Below are 23,532 nucleotides of genomic sequence, written 5' to 3'. Positions count from 1 at the left end.
TCTTATTTTCTTTCCTCTAGCCTTAAATATTCCATATTCCCCTAACATATAACCACCTCCTATGCTATTTCTCATACATTATCCTCATTGGTCACTTCCCATCTCTTGTCTTTCCTAAACTTTGTCAACTCTCAAATTCAGTAATAGTTTACCATTATCACTACAATTTCTATATTAAAAGTGGAACACCTACCGGTAACCGACTTTGTGTACAATTTTTACTATCAAAAAGTCATCATGGTTCATAGAATAGCCAATCTACGATTCAACCAATGGGTGGATTCAAGTAATCCTAACATAATGAATTACAATTAACCATTTTTTAGCCCAACATACTTAAAAACTTCCTTCATTCCATCCAATGAATAAGCAAACTTCTTGGAGACTGACTCACACACTTTCAAAAGATGAAAAAGTTTTTGGTGGGGAGTCAAAGGGCCAGGGAAAAAGAGGTGACTGCATTATACTAGTCCTTGGCGGTAAAACTAAATTCACAGTAGTGAAAAGTGAAGCAGCCAGAGGCCGCTGGTCTATTTCATGCATAAGACTGTAATTCATTTTAATATATGGGTCAAAGTTAATATTTTTTTGCATTGGGAGGAAAGGTTCTATTTAACTTGTTTCCTGTAATCATGACTATTTATTATCATAACACTTTTCAGGGATGCACTAGTTCTTCATCATAAAGGTGACATTTTTAGCTACATCTTTAATGTTTCCTTTGTGTTTTTTAGGGTGCTATGTGTCATCCACAGGCATGATCATTTGAAATACCTCATATTTCATTTGTGTGCATTTTCTAAAGTAGAATTTTACAGTTGATTAAATCAAAATCCCTTGCAAGATCATAAACAATGACGACACAATTTATATTATAATTGAGGCAGTTGAGAACAGCATCAATAAATCAGTGGAGGAAATTGCATTGAACACCCATAAGAAATCCGAAATGATAATTAAATAGGACTTTTCTATCAGGAATTGTATCTTGTCGGTAGAGACAGTTTCACCAATTTTTGGTTGAACTGTGCTTGATTTAAATTTAGAGACTGCTGTAGCTTAATAGTTTTTGCCATTCAGGGTTGTGCCCAAGCTGCACCCCAAGATTTTCATTTGGATTAATTTGCCCAGATTCCCCATACCACGGCAGTAAGACAATTGTTCCACCTAGGCGGAACATGGAAGGGGGTTTCCTAGCCTGTGTGAGAGAGGAGAAAGACGAAAACTTACAGGCATGTGTGCACATTATTATTTTTGGCCTCTTGTTGTAATCAGTAGGTTTCTAATAGTTTTTGTTTGAATATAATTTTCTTATCACCCTCATAGAGCAACCAAATTACTTAGGTTATTTTTTTATGTAACTCAACCAGTCAATACTTCATTTTGTTATTCCCATCTGAACTTGACTTATACCCTGTATCAATGCATTTAAATTGCTTGTTGCTATTTAAGTCTACGAGAGATAATTGCCTATTTTTAAAATAGTAAAATAACTCAGCAGAAAAAATAGGTCATAAGTTAGGTGTATGGAGAAATCAAGATATCTCTTAGTGTTCGTGGTTTTGGGAGTTAAATCTCATTGGTACACTATTTTGTTGTTTACCTAAAGTCAGTTACTCAGGTAATTTATTGGAACCAAAGCATGTAGTTTCGAGTGTTACAGTATGTTTCTGTACAGTATGGTTGTATAACTAGTTCTATTCATGGACAGATTTCGACAAAAATTTCCAATCTCTCGGAAATTAAAATCCGACTCTAAAGCTGTAGCCGTTGAATCACAGAAGATACTGAAATATGGGAAAGTTAGTTCAAAAATTTTTGAAATAGAAAGGACTATCTAATAAGATGTACTAAAAAGGTAAAATCCGTAATAAATTTTATATACACTTGAATGAGTGCCCGTTGTCTCCACCTGTTGAAGTTGGCGCCCACCAATTTAAAATTTGGTTGCGTAGGTTGTTGTGCAGGTAGCGTTCCGAGCGGCTATCCCATAATGCAGCAGCGACTCTTTTTCTGACAGTAGTGGAGCGGAGAAATGATGAGGGAAAATGATGGCTGAACAGTTTCGGAAGGTGGAACAATATTCGCCAAAATCTTCCCCCCGAGGGGCACGGTCCCCCGTTGTTTCTCGTCAAGATTCGACCGGAACGCTGAAAACGACGATCTCCCTCGGGAAAAATCCGTCCATCGTCCACAGCGGACCCTTCTACTTAATGAAGGAACCGCCTGGTAAGATAAACAAGGGTAACGCAGTTGGGGGAATTACTTAATTATGTGGATTTTAGTGGTTATTTTACGTGAAATCACTTTTGCAGGCGAGAGTGACTTAACCGGGGCGACGAACTTGATGGCATACTATGGTTTAGAACATTCTTATAGTAAGTTCAGCGGCAAGAAAGTTAAAGAACAACTTTCATCTTTCCTTCCAAATCTCCCTGGTATGATAGATGCTCCTGGAAATCAAGACAACAGGTATTAAGTTAACCCTTTGTAATACGTATTATAAAGTTTTGGGCATAATTTTCTGATATATTTTTGATTTTTATTTAGTTCTCTGCGCTCAGTTATCGATAAGCCACCCATTGGAGGAAAAGAACTTCTCCCATTAACCAGCGTACAGTTAGCAGGCTTTCGGCTTCATCCTGGTCCAGTAAGTATATCATAAAATAAGCTAGGTTCTTATAAGTTTTGTGTATAGCAGTCACGGTCTTAAAATGACCCAAGTTACGTGGCTTTAGGAAGGTAGAAACCCCATGAGCCCAGGTTTGTTGGTGTTATTCAGAAGTTTAAGTTTGCATTCATAGGTGCAGTCATTGCATTGAAGTAATGGAAGTACTGCACAACTGTCATAATACAAAGTATAACCCTATCCCATACATATGCCACTGAGTGAATCTCGGCTTTGGTATAATATTAACACAATGAAAGTTTTCTGTGGAAAATTGTTTGTAATTGAATTTTCTTAAATTTGTGCTGCGTGCGTCAATGTTGTAGGCATGCGACTATGTAGTTGAGACTTTGCATTTCGTATGCTCTTTTTAAATAATTTTCTTACATTTGATAATGCAGTTCCCTGATTAAGTGTCATTAATTGTAGACTTTCTTATAAAACCAGTAATTTATAATTAATGATAATATTTTAAATACATTCCTCGTTGAAATTTTAAGATGTCAGAATAGCCAACCCTATTTCTGTTCATTATTGGGTAAAGGTGCATGTTTAATGGTGCATTAAGTAAATTTTGAGATTTAAATGTTTGGCCAAATCGTTGGAATTAGCTTAAGCTAATTACTGAGCATCAGCAGCTGTTAATTTCTTCTCTAAACGAAATGTTAAATGTATGAATACATACTCCCATAAACACATCATATGCCATGTGGAAATGTTGTAATAGTTGTAAGGAAAGGGAATTAAATAATATACTTGTAACTGATCAATTTTAATTTTTTTTTGTTTCCAGCTGCCAGAGCAGTATAGGTATGTGAATCAAGCACCTCACAGGAAACATAAGAAAGACCACAAGAGACATAAGCACAAAATAGGTGGGGATCCTCCAGGAGGGGGACAAGACGCTTCTGGTGGTGGTGCTGCCTCAGGTGGTGCTGGTGGGGGAGTTGGTACCCCTGGTGTGGCTGTTAGTGGGGCTGGAGGAGGGTCAACACCCGGGGGCGGTAGTGGAGGTGGTGAAATTGCCGGTTCCACTGTGGGGACAGAGGTACATGAAAAGAAACACAAGAAACAGAAACGGCACGATGAGGAGAAGGAACGCAAAAAACGAAAGAAGGAGAAGAAAAGAAAGAAACAGAGACACAGTCCAGAGCATCCTGGTAGTGGGAGTTTATCAGCTCCAACATCAAATGCCACCTCGGGTCAGCATGCTAATGGCTGAGTGGTAATGATGGTCTTAGACTTTGCCATTTATATTTCCAAAGAGGTAATGCCTTTGAGCTTATTTATTTATCATGAATACTTATTGAAGGTAGTAACTCTTGACTGGAAGAATAAAAAAAAATGTGGAGGAAGTGCCCAGTTATTGCTACTTTTAATTTAATTATCTGTAAAAAAAAACTTCTTTTATCCAAAATTGAATAAATACTAAAAGGCTCAAGGTACTTTATTGTGGGTGAAATACCATTACTCTAAGCAAATACAATTATATAAATATTACTCCTACAAATGTACAGGAAATTGTATGAAGTGATGAGTGGTTCCAAATGCATTAATTTAATTTGATCTCCTTTATAAGGATGGTGTGTATGATGACTTTGTTACCTTAAATTATGTGGGAAAAGGAAGTGTTATTATGGATACAAGAGGAAAACTGCCAACATTTATTGTTTGTCGTAGGTTTTAGCTCAAGATTTGTTTAACGTGGTGGAGATTGTAATGGCGATGAGTGTTATGGAAAATTTGTACAAAATAAGTTTGTTATAAATGAATAATTTGAAACTCTTTGTTTATATCACATATGCTACTTCATTGTATTCCTTTTGAGAAATATTTCAATTGTGGTATGATATACTTACTGGAGTATTTCTCGTTTGATGATGACTGCATCGCTATGCTTTCCACAAAATACAAAAGCAATTTCATTTTTACTTGAAATGGAATGCCACATACATTCCTAGTTCTTATAAAGGACTAGTTACCTGTGATAATACAAAATATTGTGCGATTCCATTTCTTTGCCTGTTGACCATTGAGTTATCTGCAACATATTGGAATGTCTTTTTTATTTTAACAACTCTATGCTAATCTCTATTAAGTTCATAGCAATAAGGTTTGGTTCTTAAGGATATAAGACAAGAGTATTCAGTCATTTGTGAGTTCTTCCTATTCAATATTAAATACAATTTTCATGGCACTCTGTGTGATTTTTCATATCCATTGTGTTAAAAAACCATAAACACAGTAGTCAACCCAAAGGGAGGTTTGGTAGGTAATGGTAGGGGTCACCTAGTAGCCCAATGGCATGTGAAATTCAAGCATCAGGGTAGGGAGGTGAGTCCCTTTCCCTGTGCTGGTTATGGTTTTCCAGGAAGATCTTGTACCCAAAAAATCACACAGATTGGGTTGAGCTGCTGGTGCCCAGAGGTTTGCCTGAGAATCGAACCCAGGCTCCATGATCAGTAATCCAAAGCTCTACCACCGGAATAAATCAACACATATGTATTTATTACTGTTGAATTTTTCACCTGCTGTTGCTTTTCTATTTACTGGATTAATATAATGACTAACTTGGAAATGGTTGAGAACTAACCAAGCCTCCTTTTTCTTACTTGGTAGTCTACCAGGTAGGCTCTGCTAGATAAACAAGCTGTTATATTGATAAGCTTCACCTAACACAAATCTTGAACCCTTCTACATTATTTCTGCCTCCATACTGTTCAATTTACATATATTCTTCACTATCTTGCTTTTCTAACATCCTCCTGTCCCAGTATAGAGTAACATTCTTTTGCTCATCAAAGTGCCCTGCACCCACTTTTCTGGCTTTTGAATTTCTCTCATCTATGCCTAGTATTTCTTGTTCTTTTCATTTCCATCCATTTTACTTTTTTCATTCTTTCAACATCTCAGAAACCTCCAAACTACACTTACCCTCTAGCTTCACTGGCCTATACAGTGCCCTCCAATATTTACTGTACACCAATCTCATCTTTACTATATATCAATCTATCCTTGTAAAATTATCGGCTTAATACAAGTCAAATTAATTCAACCATCTTGTTTCAAAATAGATAAATTTCTGCCTGCTCTAGTTTTTATCCTCCAATTTTGTTTAATTTGGTCTCCCTTTCTTAAAAGCTACTGAACTTAGTTTTGGTTACCTTTATTCTCATCCCTTACATATCGCACTTTTATAATAATGTGATCCACAAAAATTGCACCCAATTGGCTGAACAGCTAAGTAAAGCTTGGAATATCTGCAAATCTGGTTTTATAAAATATCGACTTACTTTCACACCAGCAGCTGGCCCTCTCATGCCTATCTAGCCATTAACTCTGCTTATATTATGAAAAGAATGTGACGATTTGCATTCCCATCGTACTGCCCATCCTGACTGTTCGCCACATGCACCTGAACAGTCTGAGAAATGCGCAGGAAATCGCACTCCCCCTATCTTCTCCTTAATTCCTTCGGTTTTCTTGAAAGCCGTGATAGATGCACCCTGGTTGTACTCTTACGTTCCTCTCTGTTAGTACCGTCATTACTATTTTGGCACGTGTGTACTTCTCCCCTCTCTTATTCCTCATCCCCTAAATGATCATATTAGTCTCATGCAGTAACTAATTTTTTAAATTACATATCCCACAGTTTTGAATCTAAAATCTCATTTTTTTCGTGCAAAGTGGATGCCTGCAGTTGAAAATGCCCACTGCCCTATGATGTAAAGATGCCAAATTATTTGTTTTCATTAATTTCTACGAAATATGAGTTGATAAGCAGATTTTGCCCTTCGTAGAAATTGTCAGAATGCGACTAAGTTATTCCCACTTTTCCTTTGAAATTGACATATTTATACTTTGAATTAGTATTTTAATGACATTGGTAAGCATATTCACCTCTAAAAACATAATCTTGATCTGGACTTAAAGGAGCAATAATCACGAGAAGAGATTTTTATTAATCGTCGCCATGTAGAAGTTATTCAATTTCTTCATGATTGTGGTGTTAGTTCTCAGATGTTTTCAATTTAATGTGCCAAATTAGCGAGTTCGCATTGTGGATTGGAAAACACCAATTTTGTGGCTCTCTTCTGAACAAAATATGCATCCTTGTTTAATCAAGTTCGCGGATCCTGATGTCACGGTTTGGGTGGACCTTCGAGAGTTAACCGTAAATCTTTACGACAAAAACCAAGGTGGGCGCATATGCCGAAAGAAAATTGTGTTGTTTGGACACACTATTGCTATTCAGGGAAAGTCATAAAAATTAATATAATTATATTCAGCGTCATTTTATTTTTTTTCATGCTCCAAGATGAGTTCGCATGCCTCTCTCCATGCCAGCGAAATAACCGACCATGCATCGATTCGTCTTTCATGGTAGTTTACCCAAAACTCGCTGAAGTTTCGTGTATTGAGAATTATGAGATAATATTTAATTGGATTTCCGCGAACCTGCCATAAAAAAATGCAGTAAGATTTCGCGCTTCATTCAATAGGTTCGTCAGCACTTATAAATGATTGAACAAGTCAGTCGCACCTTTGTTATGAAATTGGCAGTTCAAGGGGATATCATTTTCATACTGTAAATCCTTGCAGCACCGAATATGAAAAAAATATGAGTCTTGAAATCAACATGACTGAAAATCTGGTATTTTGGTAACGTGTAATCAATATGGCGCTCATTTCTGTTGGAGAGGACACTTGGTACGAAAAACAATAATTGGCCACAATTAGCTATATTTATTTTCTATTTTCGGTTAATGTAGAAGGCTCTTGGGGCTAATACCTTGTGTTAATACTTATTTTACTGTGATATTACAGGGCAATCGAACATGAAGGCTGTGAAAAATTGTATCGTGAAATCATGGAACAATTCACATTACGAAGTCAAGAACTTAAAACCTCCGTAGAATATGCCCGTATTTCGTCGTCTATTAGATTTAGAATGAAACAGTTTTCATCGGAAGTTTTTCAGCTAAAGGATAAAATCATGGAAGCGTCTTTGTCGAGATCGATGTAAGTGCCCTTCAAATCTCAGTAGCTAATAAAGGAATCGTTCCTTCAAATTATAGTCTTTCGTGATTATATGGGTGATTTGGAATGAATTTTTGATTTGAGGCATTTCCATGGGTGTTTTTATAATTCTTGTTAACATTGTAGCACCCAGCAAGAAGCTGAAAGGAGAAGTCGACTTGTCGAAGTTTTAAAAAGCAAGGAAAGGCAACTACAGGAGTTGTTCAATGAAAGGTATGTCATTATAGCACAGTTTTATTAATATACTTGTGGCAGTGTACACTTATAAGATCTGAGAATTTAACATGACTGTTGTGAAATGAACCTTCGATATCCAAATATTAATGCATAACAAGACTTAACAGAGGATTTAACTTATCACCATACCACCATCATTCTCGGAAGGGCTGGAAATTATATTTACAGTGAGGAAATCAATCACTAATTCGCAGTGATTACACATTTATTATATACTCAAGCTTAAGAGATTACTGATTATTTATGAATGTGAGAATATTAATATGTTCAAACTATTTTTCCCTTGAAATTCATGCCATCTAATTGCACTGGTTTGATGCATCGTGGTATTCATAAATTTCTCTGTGTGATTTCTACAGTTCAATTTTTAATATGGAAAACAAAAAATCCAAAAGCGTTAACTTGATTGGCGCATAGTTTGTTTAAGGGGGTCGGAAAAAACCATTTCACAAGTCAGAGGAAAAAGGAAATCCACACCCGGTGTTTGGGAAACAGTGGCTCTCGTGTACCTCAATTAAACACAAACAATGCAAAAAGAAACAGATTACAACCACACGATCACTAGGATGTGTAAAGGAATATCTGTCACTTTCGTGAATCTCATTCACATACACACTCAGGGTTTGTAAGGTTATCTCCTGTGTCAGGGACCAGTTGACGTCACACAGGAATGAAAATTAATTGAAAAATCAAAAAGAAAGGACCAAGTTCATGTTCGCAGTCAATCACTCGGGTGTGTGAAGCCTCTGTGAATCGTACACTCTCACTCGCCGAGGGTTTACGATGATTCCTCCTGTGCCAGTAACCCTTCAATTACACCGTATAATATCATTATGATATTATATAATTATATCAATCCACAGCATTAAATTGTGGTAAATGCAGGCAATATTTTCCCACAAGGTTAGTCCTAGGAAACAGGCATTTGTCTGAAAATCCTGAAAAAGACAGATAACTTAGCAAGTAAGAGAAATATTTTATGATCTCTTTTGATTTTAAATAAATTTACACTATGGTATTGGGTAAAAGTAACTGTGTATCCATTTCCACAAAAATTATTTATTGGAAAATAGAAAATAATCAGCAAATGAAACTGTTTGATTGTAATAGTTTCTTTCTTTAAATTCTTTTAAAATTTTTGTCTTCAAATAGACATTTTGTCTAGACTTTAGAAAGTACCTGAAAAAATTCCCTATATTGGAACTATTCTGCATCATTTTAATTTTAGCAATAATCGTATTCAAAATAAATGAGGGTCATTGCAATATGTCAAATGGTTCAAATAAAAAAAATATATGATGATATTCCGTGACATCAGATTAATGTTTCAAGTACATTTTAGAAAACATTCTGCACTGGTTGGTGGTCGTGCGGCTCGTCCTTTTGCTGATATGGGTGTCAGTGGTTGGAGAGATGATGAAGACGAAGAAAATGCCATCGGGGGCAGTGATTTACCTTCTAGTGAATATTCCATCAATGAAATTCGGCAGCAGCAACAAGCTGTTGTCAGAGGTGAGATAATTCATTTTTGGATAAAACTGGCCTGATAATTCAAAGGACTGCTGATTCACCCTGGGGTTTGAATTCCATCTTGGCTCATAACTTTTGACTAATGGAATCACTAGGGTAGACATCAGACTGATCATTAGATTGCAAATCAATTTTAAATGGAACCAAACTAGTCATTATATGATCCACATTAGGCTATCAAAGTCATTGATGCTTTGATCTCTTACCAGTTGTTTGTACGTTATGAATTGTGTACTGCATTAAGTGAGCCAAGGAAGTTCTGTAGCAAGGAAGGAGTTAAAGGATGAACAAATACACCTTAAGAAAGATGAAATAGATATATGATGATATATTATGATACATATGATATATTATGATACAGATGATATATTATTAAAGGGTGCACACCAGAGAATGAAATAAAAAATGTTTTAATGCATGTATGCTCAAACAAAATTTGGATTAATGCAGTCAAATTCTGTATTAGTTTTTCCTGCAATGTCAAATATTTTTATCACATCCCATGCAACTTCCTATTTTTCCAACATGTATGGGATGCCATATTTGTATGATTTTATTTTCAATTTTCCATTATTTGCATCACTATATGCTGGATTAAAAAAATTCACATTTACAATTAGTACTCTTGTGCGTCAGCCTTTATAAAGGAACTTTTTTGACTTCTTTTTGTACGTACACACTTAAAAAATACAAGATAGAGCAGTAATGTGAGCGGTTGTAGGGAATAATTTAAATACAGTGGGGCAGTACAGAGTGCCACTAGTGACAGAAATTTGAAGCCCAAGGGTGGACCCAAAAATAAAAGGAATGTTGTTATAGATATTTTAGTCTCAATATATTTACATTAAATTTTGTTCACCATCAAAGTATTCCCAGTTTACCACAATGCACTTCTCCAAACAATGCTTCCATTGTTCGAAACATTTCTGAAATTCGTTAATGGGGATGTCCTTTAGGCCTTCTAGCCATATAATTGATGGTTTCTGGCATAACTTTATGGAGCCGGTTCATTATAAATAAATGAAAGGACTAACTTTGTAGTTCTACATGAACGATTTATTCACACGACCCGGGTTTCGAAGTAAAACTTCATCATCAGGTGAGTTCTCTACATATGCAGCCCTTCTTATATATACAGCCAGGGTGGGGGTGGGGTGGAGATAATCAGGAAGGTTTGGGAGGGGTAAAGTCAGGATGGGTTTGCGTGCCGGAGGGGAGGGCAGTTTGGCGTCACCTCCGCAAGGTTGCAGGAATGTGGAGCAGGAGGGAGAAGTCTACATTGTAGAGCTCTCGTGAGTCAGGGGATTAGAGAGGGTTAGATGAAGGGGAGGGGGGGTGTCATCGGCCACCGTGAGGATTGGGACTTTAAGGAGGGGAGAGTGGGAGGCATACAGAAATTCGTTAACAATATTTTCATTTAAATAAACCCTTTAAAATTTCTAACTGTTCTAAGGCGTCTAATCTATAGCCTTTGCTTTCAACATGTAAAATTTCGAAATCAAAATCACTTTTATGTTATTATCAATCAAATGCTTTGCGAATTGAGAGTTCATCTTTTTATTTCTTGCACACGCTTGATGCTCCTTCACTCGTTCTTGGAATTTCCTCCCTGTCTGTCCGATGTATATTGCTCCGCAATCGCACTTTAGCTTATACACTCCACTCTTTTACTTATATGGGATTCCGTCCTTTGTGTGGGAGAGCAGGCTCCTGAGGCTTGATTTGTTATAATGGGCTATCTTTATTCCACATTTTGGAAGTTTCTTACATACTTTTTGTGAAAAATCGTCTAAATAAAGGGTTCTGCGCCACTTGGCTGCGGGGTCCTGTGGCGGTTCGGTACTGTAAATATCTTTCAATGCCATTTTATTCAGTTTTTTGCGGTATAGTTTCTCTGCAAGTTCCTCATCGTAGCCGTTGTTTCTTGCAATCAATTTAATCGTGGTAAGTTCTTTTTTGACGTTGTATTGCGACATTGGGACGTTCACCAACCGGTGTATCATTGAATGGAAGGCGGAGAGTTTTTGCGAGAAGCAATGTCTTGACTTGAAATGGATAACTTGATCTGTGTATGAGTTTTCCGAAAGATAGAGAAATCAAGCCGGTTGTTTAATTTTGAAATTTTTAAATCAAGAAAATTCAGTGTATTATTTTCTTCTACTTCACAGGTGAATTTTAGGTTTTCGTTCAAAGAATTTAAATGCGTAAGAAATAGCCGAAGTTGCCTTTTGGAGCCTCTCCACACACAAAACACATCGTCCACATATCGATACCAACACAACACATTATTTGTTAGTTCGTTACACGAGGAGAACAAGTTCTTTTCGAAATGGTTCATATAAATGTCGGCCAGAATCGGTGACAGAGGGCAACCCATAGCTAGGCCATTGGGCTGTTTGAAATACTTTCCGTTAAATTTAAAATAATTTTGTGAAGCACATGTCTGTAGTAGTTGGATTAGTTCACAGATAACTGGGTAAGGCACAGAATTCTGGATAAGTTTGGTTTCTGCAATGTCTATAGCTTCTTTAGGCGGCACACTGGTGAAGAGGTTGGATACATCGAAAGACACTAGGAAGCACTTGTTGGGGATAGTCACTTTAGAAACACGGTTGATAAAGTCAATGTAATTACGGACACCGTATTTTGCTTCAAATTTTGAATGCTTCTTCCTTCCTTCTAGCCATTTTTGTTTTACCTCCTCCATAGTATCAAAATGCTATCCTTTCATGTCCGATTTGAGTCTGGGGAACAAAAAGAAGTCACAGGGAGTTTAATCTGGTAAGTAGGGGGGGTGGGCAATCAATGTCATGCCATTTTTGGCCAAAAACTGCATCACAGAGAGGGCGGTATGAGCCGGCGCATTGTCATGATGGAAGAACCAGTCACCTGTGTGCCAAAGATCCACTCTAGAATCCTCTGAATTGAACTCCATGACACTCCAGACATCTCACAGAGTTTATCAATGGTTCTGCGACAGTCTTCACGAATGAGGGCATTGATTTTGTCGACTTTTTTGTCAGTTCTTGATATTCAAGGGCAGCCTGGATGGGGTTGGTCTTTAATTGACACTTCACCATTTTTAAAACATGTAAACCACTCTTAGACTAGTTTTGCTTAGGGCAGCTTCCCCATAAGCAACCTTGAGCATTAAAATAGTTTCCGCAGCCGATTTCCCCAACAGGAAACAAAATTTCAATGCAGCGCCTTACTCATGATAATCTGCCATCATATTTTTTGAAGAAAGTTGTTGTCCTGAAACAGCTCTCATGGACAGACCGACCCAGTCACAGCGATGGCGCTGCACATACTGATGCAGACGGCGTGAGCCTGACGTGCGACCGGCCAAACAAAGGCTTCCCCCACTCTCGCTCCCCACCGCAGGCCAATTCCCATAACTTTTGGGTCCACCCTCGTACGCATACTCACAATCTTAGTCTGGAAGGAAATGAAATATGAAATGAATGCATTGCATGAGTAGGAGTTAGCAATGCAATTTATATATTGGAAAGATATCTGAGAGAGATTATTAATATTGCCCCGAGTCAAAATTGTAAGGAATGAAAATGACTGAGCCAAACATGATGAAGATAAACCAAAAACTGGTGACTGACAACTGGCATTATTTGCACTGCCTCAATGCAACAGTTAAAGCAGTGATGGGCCCCTGAATAAATATTGCTGTATCCCATCAAAGTATACCTACTGAAATAAAAATAATTTCATTCCTTCACAAAATTTTAAAGTTAGAACTGTTTGCACTAGTGAGTTAAGGAAGTTTGGCTTTCAGTACTGATGAATGATATTCCTTTTTTAATGTTTTGTTAATATTTATTAGATCATCTGTAGGTAATTATTTGTATTCACAATGAACTTTTAATACATTCAACAGATTCAGACGAGATATAGTGGAAGTGTGTGATTATGAGAAAAACAAATTTGCACTTTCCCACCGATTTATTTGTCATGTACTACGCATTTCAGTTCATCGAACCATCCTCAGGTACAAGACAAGATTCAGCATGTGATACATCATATTTATACCTGTTTGAGGAAGGGGGGATAAGGAGAAAAGGTAGGTGGGGACAAAGAGGGAAGATATGGAAAACCCAAAGAAACAGAGAAACTAAAGAAATGGAGAGGTAGAAAGGGGGGAAGATAAGCATTAGTGGTCATTATTGAGAGGACTGTGGCAGGTAGCTGGTATTCTGTCAGTTGGAAGGTGGGAAGAATAAAGAAGGGTTAGGTGGGAAGGGGACATGGAAGGGATAGAGGCAGGTTGAGAGATGAGGTATTAGTGATTCTAAGAAGGACATTATCGAGTAAGGGTGGTTGGATGGGAATATATGCAAAGAGTGGAGTCAGTTGGAGAGAGGGATTTTCACTGTCTGCTGTGGAAACAGGATTTTGCAGAGAGGAGAATGGTTTATAAAAATATTTTCAATGAAAAGAACATTCATTTTTAATTGTATAATTCCAAGTTGCTCTAGTAGTAGTAGTTTTAGGGGAGGCGACCGACAGCTGAGGTCATTTGCACCACTAGGGATGGTCAGGAAAGGATGAAGGGTGGAGAGAAACACGGCATCGGCATTAGCCTTCATAAAAAAGGTGTAAAGGGGTCCGCAGCTTAACGTCCCATTCAACGGACAGCGTACTCACTCCAAGTGCCCTCCACAAAGCACCTCTTGTAAGGATTGGAATACTACTGGAAAATATTTGTTGTCTCCAGGATTTGAACTCAGGCTCTCTCGGTGGGAAGCCTGTACTTTAGTCACCGCATCGTCCCAATTCCCTTCGGTTATTTGTCCATTTTCTTCAACTGTTAATATCTCTGTATTTTAAAAAGAAAAATTATTAGTTTTGCAAATAAAATCAGTATTATATTCCTTAGGGCATTACTATTAACCACTGCCAAAAACTCCTTTTGGATTTGATGGAAACTTTTCACTTAAACGTTTGAAACTGAAAAGCATCTGCTGCCGCCAGGATCTTAGTCCCTCAGAGTAGGAAGCCAGTACGTTAGCCATGGCACCATCCTGATCCCCTAAGTTGCTCTAAAATGTCAAGTCTTTTACCCTGATTTTTGCAGTATAGAATCTCCCTAAGTGAACCTCAGAAATGGGTGAGTGGCCACCAGTTTTCATTGGATATGACTGATTCAAGAGGGAAATAAGTGTATTAAAGAATACTGAAGAATTAGAGTGGCTGTCCTTTTGTGAAAGCAGACTAACCCAATCCACATCACATTAGACATTTTAAACCATTTCACTGTTTCTCAGGAATCAGCATTTTTGTATTGCTTTAGATTTTTCGTACTCTTGTCAATATATATCTTGCCCTCATAGCACAGCCAAAGTAGGTAATTTGTGTAAGTACATAGTTGCTTATGGTGTGAGAGTTGACTTTATTCATCCTTCCCACCTAGTTATTAAATACCGCCTACTCTTTAATAATTACTCAATATATACATATGCTTTTGTTAATGAAATTATTCTAAATGAGGTTATATAGGTTAGGAATATTGCTACTGACCAGAGGCTTTGCTTTTATGTCTGGGTGATGGTTTTATAGACCTCCAATCTAGTTTGTTAGAAGGACTTGGGTAGAGCTCACTTTGTAATAATCTCAGCTGCTTGTGGCTTTCATCTCCAGGAAAGCTTCATGTGACAAAGGAAACAGAAGTGCCTCCCTCCCTAAAATGTGTAAATTTTACGCACCTTAGTTTGGGAGGAGAAATTTAATCTTGCCTAGCAAGCCAAGTTTTAGGTGGATTACTGTAAATTTTGTGGTTTTAATTCATTTTCTTGCTTTTGAGGGGCTCACTTAATATTACATCATATATAGTTTGATTTGTCAACTGTAGTTAATTGCATTTACTTGGAAGTAGCATAGTAGTATGTTGGTTTTGGGCAAAATACTACAACAACAGTGATCAGCTGGAAGGTTTATTTGAAGGATGAGGGTAGAGCTGACTTTAAACATGTTTTGGTTTTATTAAACATTGGTTTTAAACATGGCTTCTGAAATTCACATGTCAAGGTAGTGGGGCCTTCCACTTTTGAAAAGGTGTTTGGTAGAGTAACTTGGAAAAACTAATGATTGTTTATGAAAAGTAGGAGCAGATTGGAGGGATAGGAGATTTAGCCACAACCTGTATATGCCTCAGTCTGCTCAGGTGCATGTGGGAGATGGAGATTCTGGATGGGCAGTGTTAGGAAGAAGCCTCAGGCAGGGTTGTCCATTATCTTCTGTTCTGTCCAATATATATGTAAAGGAAATGGTCAAAGAGGCATGGGAAGAACTGGAGGAAGGAGTGAAAATCAGGGTGAATTCGTAAAATCAGTTAGATTTGCTGGTGATCAAGCTTTAGTTAGGCAGTCAGCCAAGGGGTTACAAATACTTACCTCTGTCAAATGGTTTCTCTAAGTCAACTAAAGAGACAAATACATCCTGATTGTATTCCATGTTCCTTCCTATTGTTGATCTTATTACTGCAATGGCATCACGTGAGTCTTTCAGCCAAGGGGTTACAAATACTTACCTCTGTCAAATGGTTTCTCTAAGTCAACTAAAGAGACAAATACATCCTGATTGTATTCCATGTGCCTTCCTATTATTGATCTTATTACTGCAATGGCATCTTCTTCTTCCTGAATCCAAACTGATCATCCCCTAAGTAATCATTTGCCTTGCTCTATATCCTCTTATTGATGATTCTGAAAACCAATTCAGCTGCTTGTGAAATCAAACTTATTATTCTGTTCTCCTCCTATGATTTAGCCTTTCCTTTTTAGGAATAAGAACTAACAATGATATGACCAAGTCAAAGCATGGCCAAATCCCTCCCTCATAAATATTATGAATTAATCCATAAACACTCTTCCTTCCATACTTTCATAAACTATTAAGTAGTTCTGCCTAAGTCCTTCTATTATGTTGTCCACCCCCACGGCGCTATTTGATTTCAATGCCCTTTCTATCTTGGCATCAAGTAAGCTATCCTCATCTCCATCATATTCTCTGGATTTGGATTTCATTTGGATCTGGATTTCAAAAGGGATCTGTCCTGACCTCCCCCTCTGTAACTCTGTATGAGCTAACTAGTCAAGGTCTCCTCTTTGTGGTCATATCTGGTTTGTATTAGCTGATCAAATTATTAACACTATACTCTTGATATGGTGAACAATAGTTCTTGGTTCATAAATTCCGAGTCTTGTATCTAATAAAACAACCTGATTGCTTTAGCTTTTTATGTTATTACAAATCGGAGTTCTTTTAAATGGTTCCACTGCCATTGAGTATGTTCCCATATTATGTTCATGTTTTATTCCTGTAAAACGTTTGGTGTGAATGCTACTTAGTATGGACTTTCTAGGCACCCAGATAGTTTGTTGAACAGAGTGGCAGTAATCTTTTCCTACCTTTTTTTGTTGTCTCAGGCGTAACTTTATGGAATTCGCATAACATATTGAAATGTAATGAAATAATTGACTTAGTAATTCCACACACTTTATTTTAAAAACACGACCCAGGTTTCGACGATGAACGTCATCATCAGGTCAACGTCGAAACCTGGGTCGTGTTTTTAAAATAAAGTGTGTGGAATTACTAAGTCAATTATTTCATTACATTTCAATATTTTCCTACCTTTTTTCCCGGTTGATGTACTTTCCCTTTGTTATACAAGGTCTGTTCAAAAAGTATCACGACTTATGCGGTTTTCCAAAAATTTTGTCATTATTCATGAATATCTATTTGGTCCCCTTCAAAGTAATTCCCATTAGATATTATACACTTGTGCCAACGTTATTTTCAATCCTCCAAGTACTTCAAAAAATCATTTTTTGTGATCGTGTTCATCTCCTCCTTCGATGCTGTCTTTATCTCGTCAATCGTAGTATAGCATCATCCTTACATGGGCCTCTTCAGTTTCGGGAACAAGAAAAAGGTCATTGGGGGCCAGATCTAGGGAATATGGTGGCTGTGGCATCATTAGTGTGTTTTTTTCGCCAAAAATTCGTGTTCAAGTAACAATGTGTGAGCAGGGGTGTTGGTGGCAGATTGTTTTGCACAAATTGTGCTTAACTTGCAGGTAATATTGCTTATTTACTGTTCTTCCCTGTGGCAAGAACTCATGATGCACCACACCCCTGCAATTGAAGAAAACTGTAAGCAAAACTGTCACATTCGACCAAACTTAGCGAGCTTTTTTTGGTCTTGGCTCATGCTGCAGCTTCCATTGGAATGATTGAGCTTTAGTTTCCACGTCATAACTATAAACACGTGATTCGTCACCACTTATGACCCTCTGGAGCAAATTTGGGTCGTCGCGGACTGAGTCCAACACCTCATTAGCAATGTCAATGCATTTCTGTTTATGGTCGAAATTGAGCAGTTTTGGTACGAATTTCGCGGTGACCCGTGTCATGCCCAAATCATTGGTAAAAATAGAATGAGCCAGCCAGTTCATAGATTTACAATTCCATAGCTCGACACGAGCCAGTTGATATGTTTAGTTCCTCAGCAACTTCTCTAGCGGTGTTTCGACGATTGGCCACTACTATTTTCTTCACTTCATCAATGTTTTCGTCCGTCGTTGACTTGCCCGGTTGTCCGGCACGCTCTTTGTCATTCACAATTTCTTGGCCCTGTGAGAACATTTTGTTCCACCGATAAACCGTTGCTTCGGTCCAAGGTAGCTTCTCCATATGCCACAGTCAACATTCAGAATGCATCCGTGTACTTAACTTTGTTTTTCACACAAAATTTGGTACAGATTCTTTGATCCATTTTTTGGAACAGGCAAAAATCGAAGACAAGCCAAAACACGTCCCAGCAAAACAGCTGTCAAAAATTAACAGGACATTCTAAAAGGCCGAACTTTTTGGCTTGAGGGAGAGACATAAGTACCATCCATAATGCCACAAAAAAATCAAAAATGAAATATACGAAACCTGCGGAAATTCAAAATTTGCAATACTTTTTGGACAGACCTCGTACATTTTATGAAATTTAAAGCAATAATATCTCATTTTCAATTTATATATGTATAGGTAAATTGTGAAATTATTGTAATTTTCCCCTAGAAATTACTTAATTATAATTATTTATTTACTCTTCTAAACCACAGTTATCAGTTTTGATAAGTCAGAATAGAGCTCACCTAGTACTAAACCCTAAACAGTTTGGTATTCACGCTTAAGGGCCAGTTCCCTTTCCTGTGCCGCCTATGGTTTCCCAGGTGTTTCTGCTCACCAGAAAATTGCACAGCATGGATGAAGCTGAGGATGCTAAAAAACCTAACCCAAAATTTAACCCTTTGTTCAGTAGCTCAGTGCTCTACACATTACACAACCACATTCTCATTCTTGTAAACATAGCTGGTAAAAATATAATTTCTATAATGGAAAATTGCAATTACTTTGTCATTCATTATGTTCCCATGCCTCTTTGCAATGAATTTTCTATCTAGGTTTATGTAGGAGTTGATTCATGTACTTCACAGATTTACAATTCCATAGCTTGAGTCAGATCACAGCTCCCTTGATGAATCATTAATTTTTGTTCTGGTTTTTCAAAAATTTGTCTTATGCCAATCCAAGAATATTCGAGGGAAAACTTGCTTTCCATCAATGTAATTTCATGATTTTTACATGGTCTGTGCAATAAATGCACCAACTGGTGCAATCTGGTGGCCAAGATGCAGACTATAGCCCCACCCACTAGCGGTGCTAGTTGCCTGAGACCCGATGCACCGTCTGTGCTTTGGCGGATCGTCGAGCTGTGCATATGGCGCCAGTTATGTTAGTTTCTGTTGTCCTTGTGTTTACTCTTTGTCGAAAATGGAAATTGACGAAATCACGGAGCGACGAGTCAATGTCAAGTTTTTTAGTGAAGTGCTGTAAAATTTGTCAAGAAATTACTGAAATGTTGAGAGCTGTTTACAGTGATAATGCTCTGAAGAAAACATCCATTTTCAAGTTGAATTCGCATTCTAAAGATGGCCGACAAGACGTCACGGATGATGCAAGGCCAGGACGACCTTCAACCACCTGTGTTGATGACAACTTTCATCGTGTGCTTGTGACCCTGCTACTTACCGATCATTGAAAAACTGACCAAATGATAGCTGATGAACTGAATTTAGGAAATTCAACCATTTTAACCAAACCGGCAAAAAATTCAATCACCATCCTTGATCATCCTCCTCCTTCGCCAGATCTCACCCCCTGCCACTTTTTCCTATTCCTAAAATGAAAAAATGTGATTAGGGAACATCACTGGGAAGTGTGGACACAATGAAGCAAGAAACAACGAGAAAACTTGAGAGCTTAACTACCAAGGACTTCCGAGGGTGCTTTAAACAGTGGAAAAGAAGATGGAATAAGTGAATAGCAATGAATGGAGATTACTTTGAAGGGGGCAAAATCAATGTATACTAAAAATTGTAAAATAAAGATTTCATGGCATCAGTTATCATATTTATTGGACAGAGTAGTTGTAGAATTTGGTTTGATCAAAGTGAAGCCATGCATCCAAATGCTTAAATAGTTATCGAAAAAACAAAGAGGTCTACATTTATACACTGTAAAAAGTAAAACTTACTGTAGATGTGTTTACTGCTACAAGTGGCCCAAGCATTCCTCTAATTCTGTTTCTAGAAGTACAATAGCTTAGCAATATTTACCTAAAAGTGTATTATCATGCCAAATTTCCTCTTAAAAGTAGTTTTGGTTCTGTAAGACACTTAATTATTACTGTTGTCTTATTTTATTTTTTATTTATCCATGCCATATTATATCATAATCATTCATATGTAAAGATTGACCAAGTTTCTAAAGTCTCCCCTCATTTTCTCTGCAGTTCAGGATGAAGGTCTGGATGTGTTATCAAAAGTTATATCCCGACAGAAGGAGCTTGCCAAGGTGATAGGGAATGAAGTGGATGTTCAAAATGGTGAGTCATAAGTTTAGACATCTGGTATTAAGATGGTAAAATTTGGTATCTTAACCTGTAATAAGTTTTTTGTGGTGTCAGTAACAAAAGGTGAAAAATAGTTTTTTTAAATAATGAAACATACTGAAATGGATGACTTAGAATTATTTCGTAAAAAGCCATGCTCTGTATCAAAATAAATAATATTTACATTTTATTGACTGTGTTCTGGGTCTTGCACAGTTGCTTTCTGATTCTTGTTTTATGGGTGTCGATACACTTTGCTGGCATTCTAATTTCCTTGTTAATGTAACTGCTCGAACAAGTTCCTCTGTAGTAAGAATATGTGATAAGCACTCCAGCTGAAAGGCCAAAACATTTGAAGCGTGCAAATGAACTGATTTAAGTGGCCTTATTGGTGAAGTGCTCATTAAGAGTGTGTGTTTATAAATGTTAATTAATGCTTGGTAACTTTTCAATTATTCATGCTACTGGATGCATGGTGAAGCATGGATAACAAAAAAACATTGATATCTGAATACGCAGGTAATATGGTCATGATATAAACAGATTCAGTTCGTATGAATCAAAATAGTATTACTAAATGTGATTGTGACTAGGAAACAAGTGTTCTCTGCATTTTTATTCATTGTGATAAATATGTATTTTTTAGCAATGGAAAGTACAATTTTTTTCTATTTTCCGACCATTATCATTAGAGTGGAAGTTTAGTTTCTCAAGACCACAGAATTGCATCAAGTGAATAGAGTAGGTATTGTCGGGAAGCTAAACCATTCGCTTAGCTAGGAAAAAAATAAACAATTGGCAAAGGATTGTTGATATGGATTTATGTTTGATATTAATAATAACCGATTGAATCGTGCAGTGTAAGATAGTTGATGATATGATAGTTGACAGGTTTCTCATAAAATCATATATTTTCTCACCTTATAGGGATATGGAATTCTCATGGCTAATAAAATAATAATGAGAAAGTGAGGATAGTAAAAGTTTGAATTACAGCATCAAATACAGTTGCCAACGTTTGATTTTGTGATCAAAATGAATAGCATTTTAGAAATCCGACGAATTAAGACTAGTACTTTTTAAAGAAGATATTTAAGTTTAAAGTCTAAATAGTAAAAAGTAAAAGTAAATAATCTTTAAGAATGTAATTTATGTAAAAATTTTGAAATGCTTGGAGTAGGGAATAGCATGATGATTCGCAATGATAAACCATGGTTTTACTGTATATATAAACATTTTTTACATTTGATAAAGGTTGTTGGAGTGAGTTGGATGTTTTGCTCTTTGCTCCCAGAGTCAAAGTTAATTGCATAACTCAGTCAATAAATTACCTAGTTTATACACAATCAGGCAACTCTTACCATTGTGAAATTAATTACAAAACTTTTCTTCCTGCAGATATCATTGATGATCTCACAGAGAACATGGAGAATACGGACTCCAGAATACGGAGGGAAACAAAACAAATCGGAACCATTGTGCAGAAGGACAAAACATGGAGTAAGTTTTGAGGGTTAAATTTGCATTAAACCCATTTAAACTCACTTCATTTGCCGTTGAAAATACTCACTCATTTCATATTTGTACTGTATAATTAAGAATTGTCATTACCAACTAACTGATGTATGAAATAGCATAGTAATTTTTTTCTTTTACAATCAACATAACATTTGAAATGAATATATTTACAAACCATTATTATATTTAATCCTCATACACACATTCTCTTGAATGCACATAGTATTTTTTTCTTTTACAATCAACATAACTGTTTGAAATGAATATATTTACAAACCATTATTATATTTAATCCTCATACACACATTGTCTTGAATGCACATAGTATACGAGGGGGACCCGAAAGTAATGGGTATTTGGTCATGGGCAAATTTTGATAGCAATGTTGAAATGGTAACTGACATCCCAACATGTCTAGGGTTATTTGCTACATATTTTAATCTAATTTGCAATCAATTTTAATTTGATTTGTTTTATATTTTAATCCAGGGTGATTTGTCCTTTTCAGTGTACTGGATGATTATAATACTTCTGTTCATTACAATTGTTGTTGTGGGAGTTGTCTGAAGTATTCTGCCAGATTTTGAGTAAACTTTGTTTCAATTCCACCCAGACTATATGGAAGACTAAATAGAAGAAAGTACAGAAATTTGTCAGTACAGCATATCTAGTGAAGAAATTATTTTTGGCAGTCTTGATGTGCATTTTTAAGTTCTGTTTGTGAATATATGTTGCTGTCTATTCTTTTTGTTGTAACATTATAATTCTATTTTAAGTTTCTACCAAAGCATTGGTGAATATGTGTATATATTATTTTTGTATTGTATTAAAACGTCACCATAAAATAATTGTTGTTTAAAGGAATGTTGTAAATGTATTTGTTTATAATCATATAACCAAAAATATCTTCAGCAAAAAAATTTTAATATTAATTGTACATTTTAAAGGTTAATTTTTACTCTGTTTTCTATCTCTCATTTCCAGGCCATAAGAAAAAGAAAATGTGTACATATGTACAGTTTATTGTGAAAGATTGATTTTAGTGTAATGCTAATACAATTTTGTAAATTGTTAAGAAATATTTGTTATTGATGAAATTGAAATACAGTATTTTTCAGATGGCATTTTTGAAGTTTTATAACATCCATGTATTCTGGTAGCATATAGTATTTAAATATCAGTTTATCATCTAATATCTATTCATTTTATATACTATTATATTATCTGTTATTACATATTATACTACAAGCCTCCATTATAACTCATCCAAAAAAATTAATGGATAATATTTTTATGATGGTTCTTAATTCTTCCAAGACCTGTGTATATCTTGTTATCATTATCATTGCATATGCATGAATAATTCCTGAATGGCAGATTGATTACACTTATCACAGGTATGGGCCTTGCACTTGGCTCTTAATGGTGAACAATGGAGTCTTGAAGAATAACCTGCTTCATCATAATTCTCCAATAGCTGGTAGGTAATTCATGTTTTAAATTTATGAATCCTTCGAAATGTTATCTGGTGGATGATCCTTGAATTACCACTGCACAAGGCAGTGACGAGTAACCAT

At 36.4% G+C, this 23,532-nt stretch overlaps 2 protein-coding genes across 2 annotated transcripts; both read left to right on the top strand.

Moving 5' to 3' along the window:
- Nucleotides 1-2,013: 2,013 nt before the first annotated feature.
- On the top strand, nucleotides 2,014-4,846 carry MED19 (mediator complex subunit 19). The gene is made up of 4 exons (XM_071589997.1): nucleotides 2,014-2,229; nucleotides 2,316-2,472; nucleotides 2,551-2,650; nucleotides 3,462-4,846. The coding sequence occupies exons 1-4, from the start codon at nucleotides 2,049-2,051 to the stop codon at nucleotides 3,888-3,890; spliced, it is 867 nt and encodes a 288-aa protein (XP_071446098.1). The 5' UTR covers nucleotides 2,014-2,048; the 3' UTR covers nucleotides 3,891-4,846.
- A 2,292-nt stretch (nucleotides 4,847-7,138) lies between these two features.
- On the top strand, nucleotides 7,139-23,072 carry Syx8 (syntaxin 8). Its single transcript, XM_071590116.1, has 7 exons — nucleotides 7,139-7,378; nucleotides 7,496-7,690; nucleotides 7,835-7,921; nucleotides 9,288-9,457; nucleotides 20,339-20,431; nucleotides 21,836-21,937; nucleotides 22,464-23,072. The coding sequence occupies exons 1-7, from the start codon at nucleotides 7,347-7,349 to the stop codon at nucleotides 22,520-22,522; spliced, it is 738 nt and encodes a 245-aa protein (XP_071446217.1). The 5' UTR covers nucleotides 7,139-7,346; the 3' UTR covers nucleotides 22,523-23,072.
- Nucleotides 23,073-23,532: the final 460 nt, after the last annotated feature.

This window comes from Hetaerina americana, unplaced genomic scaffold, assembly GCF_022747635.1.
Source record: "Hetaerina americana unplaced genomic scaffold, ioHetAmer1.1.p SCAF_4, whole genome shotgun sequence".
NCBI classification, from domain to species: domain Eukaryota; kingdom Metazoa; phylum Arthropoda; class Insecta; order Odonata; family Calopterygidae; genus Hetaerina; species Hetaerina americana.
The sequence above is the reverse complement of the archived record's forward strand: the minus strand, read 5'-3'. Positions and strand labels throughout refer to the sequence as shown.